The 13,182-nt window shown below is 47.1% G+C and overlaps 1 protein-coding gene across 3 annotated transcripts in view; it reads left to right on the top strand.

The window, feature by feature from the left end:
- The window catches only part of Tubgcp2 (tubulin gamma complex associated protein 2), a 24,260-nt gene that overhangs the window by 4,068 nt on the left and 7,010 nt on the right, over window positions 1–13,182 (top strand). For all 3 annotated transcript variants that reach the window (XM_021167333.2, XM_021167332.1, XM_021167334.2), the window contains exons 3-11: window positions 668–796; window positions 1,705–1,881; window positions 2,913–3,072; window positions 7,656–7,863; window positions 8,124–8,323; window positions 8,697–8,886; window positions 9,589–9,734; window positions 10,307–10,487; window positions 10,780–10,960. In XM_021167333.2, the coding sequence (XP_021022992.1) occupies window positions 668–796; window positions 1,705–1,881; window positions 2,913–3,072; window positions 7,656–7,863; window positions 8,124–8,323; window positions 8,697–8,886; window positions 9,589–9,734; window positions 10,307–10,487; window positions 10,780–10,960 (1,572 nt within the window). The remainder of the gene's footprint in view (window positions 1–667; window positions 797–1,704; window positions 1,882–2,912; window positions 3,073–7,655; window positions 7,864–8,123; window positions 8,324–8,696; window positions 8,887–9,588; window positions 9,735–10,306; window positions 10,488–10,779; window positions 10,961–13,182) is intronic.

Genomic DNA, 13,182 nt, shown 5'->3' with positions numbered 1-13,182 from the left:
AAAAAGATTTATTTATTTATTTATTATATGTAAGTACACTGTAGCTGTCTTCAGACACACCAGAGGAGGGCATCAGATCTCATTACGGATGGTTGTGAGCCACCATATGGTTGCTGGGATTTGAACTCTGGACCTACGGAAGAGCAGTCGGGTGCTCTTACCCACTGAGCCATCTCACCAGCCCCACAATAAACCTTTTAAAAGTTAAAATAAAATAAGACAGGCATTGTGATGCTTCAGTCACTTAAAGTGTAATGATGGCACCAGTACAGCAGATGAGTTGGATGGAGCGTGGCTCGGGAAGCGCACACTCGGTTTGTAGCCAGATCTGTAAGAGTTGCTGAGTGAAGCGGCCCTGAGCTGGTGCAGGCAGTGAGTCTGGGAGGAAGTGAGCTCAAGCTGTGGAAGGATGCGTGAGCGTTGGGGGGAGCTGTGAGTGCTCCCGTGTCAGTGCTCCTAGGCCTGTGGGCATACACTGAGAATGTCCAGGGGAAGAGAGGCTGGCTTCCGCGAACCATAGACATTAACTCGCTGTTTACTTTGGAGATGTAATTATTTAACTCACCTAATCCAAATTTGGTTTATTTTTTGTGTTTCATTTTCTTGAAGATTTTTTCGTATCTGATTTGTTACCATTATTAAGTTACTTATATGCTTGTGATTTGAGGTCAAAATTGCAGAATTTTCTCGAACTCCTGAGGACTTTTTAAAGAAATATGATGAACTGAAATCTAAAAACACAAGGAACCTTGACCCACTGGTGTACCTGTTATCAAAACTCACAGAAGACAAAGAGGTAAGCATCCGCCTCATCTGCAGCACCACGCCAGCTTTGGGGACACTGAGAACACCCTCCAGTGCCTCCACTGAGTGCCGGCTTGGCTTCCTCAAGGAGCCTGGGGGGCAGGCGATGCCTTACGTGCATTCACTTCTGCATGTCCTGCTCTGCTCTCATCGATTGGCAGCTGTGCCTCCTGACGGCACCACTTTGAAGGCATGTGTTTGGTGAATGTTAGCCTTTCCATGCTGGAGGGATACCTGAAAAGTTAAAGGGAAATAGTTGTATTGGTTTATGGTTTCAGTCTGCTTTCTTTGAGGCTAGAGCTTCAGTTAGTGGCCTGGTAGAGAGGTGGCAGAGCGCTGACCTCATGGCTACTGGAAAGAAAACAGAGAGAGATGGACTAACAGGCGTGAAGAATTCAGTGTGTGCGGTTGATGAGTTAATCCGCTGACAAGGTTAAACTCTTCATGATCAGTCGCCTCTCAAAAACATCACCAGCTGGGGACTGAGCCTTGAAGATGTGAATCTTTTGGGAAGGCATTTCATATCTAAACCATAGATAGCAGTGACTCATAGCAAGCTGTGACTCAGAATGGGCATAGACCAGGAGACACGGATGTAGTAGCATGAGGTGGGCACATCTGCATGTGTCATATGTCAGTGTGGAGCCAGTGAGTGGTCCTTGAGCCCTACTCTCCATCAGTGTAGAGGTGTGTGCCAGGCCCCAGCACAGAAAGGGGAAGCGGTGCTGCAGCCTGGGTGTAGGCTGAGTGCTGAGGGATGTTGCCACTGGGGGTGAAGTTAAGGATTGCCTATTGAAGAAGGCTGTAGGCCTTCCTTCCCCTGGTGTTTCGGTGACATGACAGGTGGTAGAACACAGCTTTTGTGACTTAGTGTGAATGCATGGTTTTGTGTGTTTTCAGACACTTCAGTTTTTGCAACAGAATGCAAAGGAAAGAGCTGAGCTTGCAGCTAGTACTGCAGCTAGCAACAGCACCAGCTTCAGCATCCCTGCTGCAGCCTCTAAGATGTCCACACAAGAGCTAGAGGAACTGAGGAAGCAGCTTGGCAGTGTGTCCACAGGCTCCACACTGCAGCAGGTACCAGATCTTCCACGGTGCACAGCTTGCTAGCTAAGCAGATATGTCTACTCTCAGTAAAAACTAATCTGACGTAAGCGAGGCCAGGGCTACATTGCGTTCCTTAGTCATAACTCTGACCTAAAAGGTAAACAGTGCACTGAGGGTCTGACCCAGTCCACATGCAGTGCAGCTAAGCCAGCACGCGTCATGGTTCCCTACTGGAATTTGTTGACAGTTTCCAACAAGGCAGTACTTTTTAAATTACCAGTTTATTTCCTCAAGGTTATTTTTTTTTCCACTAGGCTTGCTGCAGCTTGGATTTATTCTGCCTCACATTGGTGGTTTTGCGAGTTTTTAGTATCTTCTTAGAGATACCACGTGCCTGCTTTTAAGAGCCTTGGACCCCTTTCCAAGGCCTAACCTCTGAGCACAGAGGACACAGCACAGTCTTTCAGATATATCCCTGTGCCAGTTTCTCATTGCCCTCATACCATCCAGCCTGTGTACTGTGCAGGCATGCAGAGCTAAGTCAGTACTTCCAAAAGTGGCCAGCTTTGTCAGCCTCTGGTTGTTAATCTCCAGGAAGGGCAGTACTATGTGCATGGCCTAGCGTATAGCCTGTAGCCTTGTGGTTGGCCTTCTCCATAGGGGAAGGAGATGTCAGTTGCTAACTCCTGTCTTACTCAGCAAGTGGTGTTAGATGTAGCCACTGCAAAGAAAATTGATTCAGGCTCTTCCTGCTTTGTGTCCTGATCTGAAACACTTTGGTAAAATGCAGGTACTTTCCCATGGCCCTCATAGCTGGTGCCCTGACACTGTGGGTTGTTCCTTATTGAACAGAGACCTTGAGAGGGCCTGGCTCTCTTGTTCTTAGGCACAGATGTTGTGATGGGTTGTTAGAACCATGTCTCCTTAGATCGAATGTCCTATGTACTAAAATGATGGACTTTTTTTTTTTTATCCCAAAGATGTGTTAATTTCCATAGATATCTTGGTTTTATTTGCACTATAGTATATTTTGTTTTTGTTTTTTAAAATGCCCTTACTAGTCTCTGGAACTTACAAGAAAGATGCTTCGAGACAAACAGAACAAAAAAAATTCAGGCCAGCCCCTCCCTGTCTTCCCAGCATGGGTGTATGAGAGACCAACATTGGCTGGAGATTTCCTGATTGGCTCGGGCTTGAGCTCAGACACAGTTTTGCCTATAGGTATGTGATGAATTTCTTTCTGACACCTAGGAGTTTCTCTGCTTGCCTGCATGTACCTCAGCAGGCTGTGACACACTGAAGCCCAGAGGACTTGAATGATTGTTCTTGCGTTCCTCCTGCCAGAGCCTTAGGACAGCTGGAGCTGGCCTCCTGGGCTGTGCACCAGTTTGTAGACACAAGGACCAGGAGGGCACACGTTCCTGAAAAGTGATTTGTCATTACCACAGACTGCATCAAGTATTAGCGCTATGCTCACAAAGGCCTTAAAAGTTGCATCTGTCTGACAGCATTGCTGTTTCAGGGCAGGTTCTCAGGAACCTCAGATGTGTGTGTTGGCATACCGCGGACTACATGCAACCCCAGAGAGTCTTTTCAGACCAAATGTGAACATTTGCACTGGCATAGCTTAGATGTGGTTTCCTGCCTGTTTGATGGTAGCCCCAGTTTAAGAGAACTGTGAAGTGGTGTGCCTTGCCCCAGCTCCTGAGCTCTGTATGGTGTTAGTGCAGAGGTCTACTGTCACCTTTAGAAATACCTTATAGGGCTATTAGACAAATTGAGCGTGCTCTCCTGTCTCCAAATCTTATAGGGCTGTTAGACAAATTGTTTTCTCCTGTCCCCAAGCAGACATGATTCTGCTGCAAGTTCATGGGAAGGTAGAGGCAGCTGTCTTTATGTCGTAGACTTGCTGTTTGCGGTGTTGGCGGGTACCTAGTTGTCACCTATCCTGTCACCTGGTAATTGTCTCCTTCCCTGTCTGTTCTCCTGTGGCCAGCATAATCATCATCATTGGCAGAGCTTCCGCCTTAGACCTTACTTTCCTGCACCCCGTGGATGTAGCTGGTGCTCTGCATAGTGCGTGTCCCTCAGGACTCTTTCCCCATCCTCAGCTTCCCTCAGCATCACGAGCCATCATTTCTCCAGTTGTTCCAACTCTGCCCTTCCATCCGTTCATTCCAGGGAACTCCCTGTCTTCTCCCATTGCCTCGGCTCCCTGCGATCAGTCCCAGATCTACCTATTCCATCTCCACTTTCAAGTGTCCAGGTAAACTTTATGTCACCTAAGGCCACTCTGCTGAGGTACCTGCCACCTCCCTAGTGGCTTACTCACACCTGTAGTTGTTGAAAATTGAGATGCACTGAGCGTGCGCAAGCAAACAGTCTTCTGTTTCATTACCTTAATCCCAGTGGCCATGGCTTCATGCAGGGGCATGGATCTTGACAACCTCACCTTTCCCCTCTTCCTGTAGTTCCCATACTTCTGTAGGCATAGCTAGAGCCCTCCTTCAGTACAGGACCTGAGTCTCAGGTAAGCCTGTCCAGTGACAACCCTACTATTCCCCCCATCCCCAACAAAACCCTGACAGTTTGCCCAGGCTAGCCTCTTCTGCCCTTGAGCTTCATTTTCCACTCAGGCCCTGCATACCAGACAGAGAAGCCAGGTCTGCTACCTCAGGCATTTGCACCCTGTATTCCCCAGCCCCTTCAGAGCTCAACTAAAGATCTGGTGATAGTCACCCCTTCCTTGTCCTCCCTTGTCACACCTAATACACTGTAAGATGTTGGTTCAATTTTGTTTGGTATTTTTCCCTATTCAGGCATGCTGGTAGGAGGACAGGGCTAGCATCTGCTATGCACATGTGTTGATTAGAAGCCAGAGAGTATCTGCCAGACTCATGCTTGTGTTGAGGAGCTCCCAGTAGTCATTAGAATAGGCATGATGATTCACAGTATTTCAGCAATGATAAAATACTGAGGTATGGAGAGCCGCTCCATCTCACCACCTGCTACCTACCATCACCATGGGGGGCTTATGCTGCAGGTGAACCAAGAGTGGTAGGCTGAGAAATAAACCATACAGAGGGTCAGAGCTATTTGTAAAAGATCCTGCCATTCGGGAAACACACAGAACAACTGTCAAACCATGGAGATTAGAATTGTGGTTTTACCGGTCAAGAGAGAGCCAGTGCAGTAAAGTGAGAAGTGGAACTTGGAACTCAAAGGCATGGATGGATATAAGCGCGATGTCGTGTCCTGGGCTGGAAGGCAGCTACATAGAGAGCTTTGCACGTGGCACTTACACCCTCTCGATTGGGGGGATGCAAGGCCAATGAAGAGATTTTATGAAGTACAAAGTATGTTGTGTGACACTTCTCCATGCTGTCGGGCCCAGATTGTTCCCTGAATGGCACCAGCACATGCCAGGCACGGGGGGACAGGAGGGAAAGCCATGCTGAGACAGGATGGCTGGGATAGAGCTACCTCAGTAGGTGGACTGTGACTACCATCTTGTCCTGTTGGTGTAGAAGCAGGCATTTTCTTGACATTTAACATGTGGTGTCCTATTCATTTGTTTTGAGTTTTGTTTGTTTTATATAGGGTCTCAGTATGTAGCCATGGCTGTCCTGGAACTCACTGTGTAGACCACACTGCCCCAAGACTCTCAGAGATCCACCAACCTCTTCCTCCTGAGTGTTGGGATTGAAATTGTGTGCCACCATGCCTGGCCAGTAATGTCTTTAAAGGAAACCTTTTTCATTGGAGAACTACACAGACTTAATCAGTTGTAATGATAAATGCTGCATACTTAGCCTGGGTTAGCTTTCTTACCACTCTGACCTAATACCTGACATACATGACTTATGGGGGAAAAGATTATTTTGGGCCCATGGTTTTAGATGTGTCAGTTCATGGTCATTAGTTCTGTTGGTGAGACAGAGGATCATGGCACATAGAACGTGTGAAGGATCCTGTTTACCTAATGGTGGACAGGAGCAGAGAGCAGGAATAGAGCTAAGGACCAGCTATAACCTTGAAAGGCACACCCCCTACTAACCCACTTTGTCTAACTATATCTTATCTCTTAAGGTTTTCAACATCTCCCAAAGTGGTGGCACCAGGTGGGGACCAAGTATTTGTGTAGGAAAACCTTTCGTATGCAAGTCATTATGTTTCTTCTTAGCTCTCAGAGGTCCATGGCTATCTCATGATAAAAAACATATCGAAGCTGGGCGGTGGTGGCGCATGCCTTTAATCCCAGCACTTGGGAGGCAGAGGCAGGCGGATTTCTGAGTTCGAGGCCAGCCTGGTCTACAAAGTGAGTTCCAGGACAGCCAAGGCTACACAGAGAAACCCTGTCTCGGAAAAAACAAACAAACAAACAAACAAACAAACAAAAAAAAAAAACAACAAAAAAATCTAGTTCCTCTCCAGAGTACCCAAATCTTAACATTTCCACCATTTCTCAAAGTCCAGAGTGTTTCTGAAAATTAAGGTACATTCTTAGCTGTGAGCCTCTATAAAACAAAGTTATATAATTCCAAGATACAATGATAAAGAGTAAACACTACCATTCTAAAAGGGACTCATAGGAAATCTTAATTAGGGTGGGACTTTGTGCCTCACAGTGCTGGGACCATGTCTTGTTTGAACATGTGCAGGTCTTGTGCATGCTGCCCCAGCCTCTGAGTTCGTATGTGCACATGCGTCAGTCCTGCTGTATCTTGGAGACACTGTTTAATTGGGTTCTTTTTAATGTTGCCAGTCTGGGGACCATGCCTACCTTAGCCCCAATTTTTCATGGGCTTTTCGAATCAAGCTGAAATTCCTAAAGTCTTCATGCTCTCCTTTTTTTTTCCCCCTCCCGATTCTCACTGTAAAACCCATCTAAAGGAGCCTGGAATGATCATGTCATAGCTTGAATGAATGACTGCTTCAAAATTACCTCACCAAATTGAACTGACCTATTACATTAAAACTCATACTCACAAATTTTCAGGACACAAATAGCATAAAGAAAACTTCTTTGCTAAAATGTGACCTGATTGGCTTCCAGGCTTTGCTCCTGTCTGCAGCCTGATAAGCCTGCTGTCGTTCACTCTCTATTCCTAATGGTATTCTGATCATCTGAGCTCGTAAAAGTGCCAATAGAGTTTGCTTAAATTCTAGCCTTCTTCAGCCTGTATTTCTAAACATTTCCACTTTCCTCCCATCAGCCAGTTCCTAAGAACCACTTGGTCAGGTTCAGTCACAGCTACAGTGTAACTTACTGGTAGCAACGATATAACTTATTGGTACCAACTTTCTGTATTTGTTACTTATGCATAGCCAAGGACCCAAATAACTTAAGGACTCAGAACAACTTAAAAGTATAAGGTTTTTGGTTTTTTTTGCGGGGGTGGGGGTTGGGGGGGCACAGTTTCAGAGTTTAGCTAATATTCTTTGCTCCATTGATTCTGGCCCTCCTCCTGAGGCAGAACATCGGTGCATCAGGAGAGAGTGGGGAAAGGTTGAACCTTGTGGACAGGAAACAGATTAAGGAAAGAGCTGGCGATTCTGTGTAACCTTCCAAGGTATACTCCCAGGGTCCTACTTCCTATAGCTACCCTATGTCCTGAGCTTTCCAGAACCTACCAACTAGTGCCACCCACTGAGGATCAAACAGAATCTGTGGAATCTGTTTCATATTCAAATCATAAAAGGAAATTACTTCCTCTTCCCATCCTTGCGTGTACAGGTTACAGAGGTCGGTAAGGCTATAGAACCGGTGGCGTGGGGAGTCTAGTGTTGCCTGTGCCTTGCAGGTACTTTGCCCTTGGCCTCCCAGGAGTCAGCAGTGGTGGAAGATCTGCTCTATGTGCTTGTGGGTGTGGATGGCAGGTATATCACGGCTCAGCCTTTGGCTGGGAGGCAGAACCGTACCTTCCTTGTCGACCCCAACCTGGACCTGTCCATCCGGGAGCTAGTAAACAGAATCCTCCCTGTGGCTGCCAGCTACTCGACTGTGACCAGGTGAGTCCCCGGTGTGACCAGCCACCTCCCTGATAAAGTCCTTTCCTGCTTTCTGTTTCTCCCTTCTTCCTAACAAATTTTGACGAGCCTATGAGTCCCCAGTCCCTATCATGACTAAACTCTTAATACCACAGAGTCCATTGGCTCTAAGTACTGGAGTGAGTAATTTGTTCCTTGGGTGAGAAGGGGACTTGGAATAGCTCAACTTTTGATTGGTAATTTAGCTCTTCCCCCACAGTGTCCATGTATCTTTGCTGTAGGTTCATTGAGGAGAAGTCTTCATTTGAATATGGGCAGGTGAACCATGCCCTGGCTGCTGCCATGAGAACCCTAGTAAAGGAATACCTGATTCTGGTCACACAACTGGAACAGCTGCACAGGCAGGGCCTCCTCTCACTGCAGAAGCTCTGGTTCTACATCCAGCCAGCCATGCGCACCATCGACATCCTGGCCTCCCTTGGTACGGACCTCCTGGTGGAGGGGCTGCAGGTGGGGGGCTCCCTAAGGCATGGCAGGGTCATTCTCTCTGGTGGCAAGGTGAAGTTCTTGTCACATCTTGTTTTTTGAAACAGGGTCTTCTTATGTATTCTAGACTAGTTAACAAACTCAATTATGTAGTCCACACTGGTCCTAACTGGCAGTCATTTTGCTTCAGCCTCCCAAGTGCTGAGATTTGGGTATGTGCCACCATGCTAGGCCTGGAGGCTTTTCTTGATAAGTCTTATTAGTAACTGTGGCTTTAACATCTGAGCTTGACACCTGTCTTGGTAGGGGTTCTATCTGGCAGGGGTGCTTAGACGTTTTGGTAGTGAGCCACCCCTTTCTACCCACAGCCACCTCAGTGGATAAAGGCGAGTGTGTGGGCGGGTCGACACTGAGCCTTCTTCATGATAGGAGCTTCAACTACACCGGGGACAGCCAGGCGCAGGAGCTGTGCCTCTATCTGACCAAGGCAGCCAGTGCACCTTACTTCGAGATCCTGGAGAAGTGGATCTATAGGGGCATCATTCATGACCCATACAGGTAGGACCTATGGGTGCTAGATACCTCTCACCTGGACTTTCCACTGTGCAATAGCCTCTGAGAAGGGATAGCCAGACACAAGTCCTCGACACAACGGCTGTGAGCAGAGGAATGTGTGTCACTCACTCTCTGCCTGTCTGCAGCTTTATCCTGTTGAATGAAGAACATTGGTGTCTAAATCTGGAGACCATGTCCTTACTGCTTCCATGTGGTTGAGTGGTGTGCCACTTGAGCATGACGCCTTTGAATATGTAAAGCAAGTGACCAGGTCATAGAGAACTCTGTTCTCTTGTGCTGAGGATGAGACTCAGGCATGGCATGTGCTCTGCCATAGGATGGGCCTTGGGTTTCTTTATGGAGGGGCCAAACAAAAGAATTTAGTGAGATGAGCCTCACAAGGAATTCAGTTTCCTTCTGGCCACAGGTCAATGGTTCTTGGAACTCTGTGGGAGGGATCTGATTCTGTTGCTGACAGGCCCATGTAGCCAGGACAAGTCATTGTGTGTCTCTCCTGTGGCCATAATGGAAGAACAGGGAGGAAGCCACTCAGCTTGGTCTCAAATGAGACACCTGCTCCCAAGTAAGGCTCAGTTGCTGAGCTCACAGTCGAGTGGTTGTGCAGGATGGTCCTGGAAGTGTGTGGCCACCCCAGAGTTGTCCGGGCTTGGGCTGTAGTGGCCTGAAACACTGTGTGACTTGCAGTGAGTTCATGGTGGAGGAACACGAGCTGCGGAAGGAGAAGATCCAGGAGGACTACAACGACAAGTACTGGGACCAGCGCTACACTGTGCTGCCACAGCAGATCCCATCCTTCCTGCAGAAGGTAGCAGGCAAGATCCTCAGCACAGGTGACTGCTGCCTGGACCTCTCTCCAAGGAGGTCATCACAGCCTTCCAGCCCCTCTGTCCCTGAAGATGACTTAGCTGGGAGTGGCCTACTACCCTGAGCTGCTAACCACTGGTTGTTCCTAGTTCTCTATCACTTTATTCTGCCCCCTAATCAGGAAGCTGTCTGCCTTGGACAGGGCTTTATATCTTGGGTTTCTACATCTAAAACTCTATCATTTAGCAACAAAAGCCATGAGGAACCCACACCTTCTAGGCCAGCTGCATCTTTTAGTTTCATTGCATAGGTTAGGGGCTGATGTAGAGATTAGGCAAATCCTCGGGGCCTTGACATATTGCTCTGCTCTGAAAACTGAACAGAATCAGAAAGGGCTGGGGGACTATTTAGCAATCTAGATCTCAAGACTTTTCAAAATCCTCCTATAACAGACCTAAAGAACTATTGCACAGTCTTTTTCAGGAAACAAATTATACCTCATGTCCCACCTACTACCTCATGTTTGATTGGCATCATAAAGGTTCAGGCCTGAGACTCAACATGTACATACTAAACCAACTTCCTTTTTTTTTTCCAGGAAAATACCTAAATGTGGTCAGAGAATGTGGCCATGATGTCACCTGTCCCGTAGCCAAAGAAATCATCTATACCCTCAAAGAGCGGGCATATGTGGAGCAGATAGAGAAAGCGTTCAATTATGCCAGCAAAGTGCTGCTGGACTTCCTCATGGAGGAGAAGGAGCTGGTGGCCCACCTGAGGTTGGACTTCACTTTGTATCCATGGGGCTGAAAGTAGAATGCTCTTCTTAGCAACTACCTTTTTATCTCTCCACAGGCTCTCTGCAGCCTCAGTGTGAGGTGGCAGGGTCTCCTCAGTTCTCTAGTTCTCAGACCGTGCAAGCCAACAGGTCTCTCAGCTCCTTGCTGTCAGTCCCTCCTCTGCCATGCCTGAGCAGAGCAGCCCCATGTCTCTCTGAGAGCTGCCAAACCTCTATGTATGATGTATGGTGAAGGCAGGGGTCAGGCTATATGTTCACCAACCCTGACACAGGTCCATCAAGCGCTACTTCCTGATGGACCAGGGGGACTTCTTCGTGCATTTCATGGACCTGACTGAGGAGGAGCTCAGGAAACCAGTGGAGGACATTATACTCACACGCCTGGAGGCCCTGTTGGAGCTGGCCCTGCGAATGAGCACTGCCAACACTGACCCCTTCAAAGACGACCTCAAGGTGAGTTCCGTGTTTACCATCACGATGGCACCTTGCTTCTGCAACATTGGAGTGAACACAGCAGGCCCAGTCAGGGTGTCCTACCAGGCGTTCTTCCTATGTCAGAGAACACTGGCTTACGAGCATTTTCTTAAGGGGTTTGTGTCTAGACTCACAGGAGGCACCGCTTTGTACTTTTCCTGTGAGTCTGGTCCATGCCGGTGTCAAATTAGGCCGACGGAGTGTAGGTGGACGGATGTTCTTCATGTTCTAAGGTTTGGGGAGTGGTGTGAGTTATTCAGGTTCTGTCGCTGGGCTCTTTTCTCTGGAGATACTGCATCAACGCTCCGTTTCATGCAGGCTATGATGTTTCCAGAGTTTATCCTGGCCACCGGTATGTTTCTGTTGCCATCAGCAGGGTGTGTCTGCTGTCGTGCAGGACAGAGAACTGCTCTGATTTTAAAGCTGGCAGGAAGAGCCCCCGCTTCATCTGAGTTCAGTGGTTTGTCTTCTGTTCTCCCTCATGTAGCTGAAAGCTTGTCAGTTCCCCTGATGCTTCTAAGACTGCGATCTTGGTTTTATTGCTTTCTTCCTTATATTTATCTCTTCCTTTCTCTTCTTTGTTTCTATCAACCTGTTGTTTCTGTTAGCTTTGGACTTAGTTTCTGTTCATAGTTTCTTGAATTTTAAAGTTAGGCTATTTTAGCATGCTTTATTTTCTTTTGTTTCAAGAGATTCAATGAGAGCTGGAGTGATAGCTCAGTGGTTAAGAGCACCGGCTGCTCTTCTAGAGGTCCTAAGTTCAATTCCCAACAACTACATGGTGGCTCAACTGATTCTATGATTTCTTCTTTAGTGATTTGTTTCCATTTAGTTGTAAATTTTCAGGATTTTCTTCTGTTGCTTAGGGTTTTTTTTTTTTTGTTTTTAAATTTTCTTTATTTTATATGTCTTGGCTACACATGTATGTGTGCAGTGCCTGTGGAGGACAGAGGAGGGCGTGGGTCCATGGGAACTGGAGTTACAGGCAGTTGTGGGCCACTGTGGGTGCCAGGATCTGAACCTGGGCTCCCTGGAAGAGCCTATCTCCAACACTGTTACTTAGTTTTAACTTCACTGTTTAGTATGTTTTTCTTTAAGATTTATTTATTTATTTTATGTATATGAGTACACTAGCTGTACAGATGGTTTGTGAGCATCATGTGGTTGCTAGGAATTGAACTCAAGACCTCTGCTCACTCAGGCCTTGCTCTCTCCAACCCAAAGATATTGTAAGTACACTGTAGCTGTCTTCAGACACACCAGAAGAGGGAGTCGGATCTCATTATGGATGGTTGTGAGCCACCATGTGGTTGCTGGGATTTGAACTCAGGACCTTCTGAAGAGCAGTCAGTGCTCTTACCCGCTGAGCCATCTCTCCAGCCCTTAGTATAAGTTTTATAACATATCATGATGGTCCTGGGATTCTACATGGGTTCTTCCTGTGCTCAACAGGTCTGGGATGGTTCTTAGTGCTGTGCACGTAGCTTCCGTCTACTACTGAGAGTAAGGCTGAGGCCCCACTGTTATTGTAGATCTTCCTTTTCTTTGCAATTCTGTTCTTCATTTCATGTATTTCTGGATCTCTTATTAAGTGCAGGAGTAATTTTGTAGGGTTTATTATTCCTAGTGGCAGTCTGTGGCCTGATCATCCAGGTAGAACATACAAGAGCCATCTCAGGTGCTGGCTGTGGGGCAAATGAGAGTCCTGTCTGCTCAGCTGATGGCCCCATCTGTGTTATGTTGACAAGTGGGATTAGAGTGGTCTGCGTGCCCATGACTGTTAGGAGATGCTGAGCCTTTGCTTTGTTCAGGAACTGTTTGTGCTTTTCCTCATTGATTCTTGTTGCTTTGTTTTTTCCTGTCTTTTATATTTTTGTCCTTGTGGACATGTATTTAAGTCTTATAGGAACCCTTAGCAAACTGGCATGTGGCTGGCTCTAATAAGTCTTTAATAGTTAATGCTGTAGACAGCACTGTCTGTCCTCCATAGTCATGTCATGAATCCCACAAGGCTGCGTCAGCTTCAAAGGTAAAATCAAAGGTCTTCACCCTTAACATTTATTCAAGCTGGGCGGTGGTGGCGCACGCCTTTAATCCCATCACTCAAGAGGCAGAGGCAGGCAGATTTCTGAGTTCGAGGCCAGCCTGGTCTACAAAGTGAGTTCCAGGACAGCCAGGGCTACACAGAGAAACCCTGTCTC

This window comes from Mus caroli, chromosome 7 (genome assembly GCF_900094665.2).
Source record: "Mus caroli chromosome 7, CAROLI_EIJ_v1.1, whole genome shotgun sequence".
Classification (NCBI taxonomy): domain Eukaryota; kingdom Metazoa; phylum Chordata; class Mammalia; order Rodentia; family Muridae; genus Mus; species Mus caroli.
The sequence above is the reverse complement of the archived record's forward strand: the minus strand, read 5'-3'. Positions and strand labels throughout refer to the sequence as shown.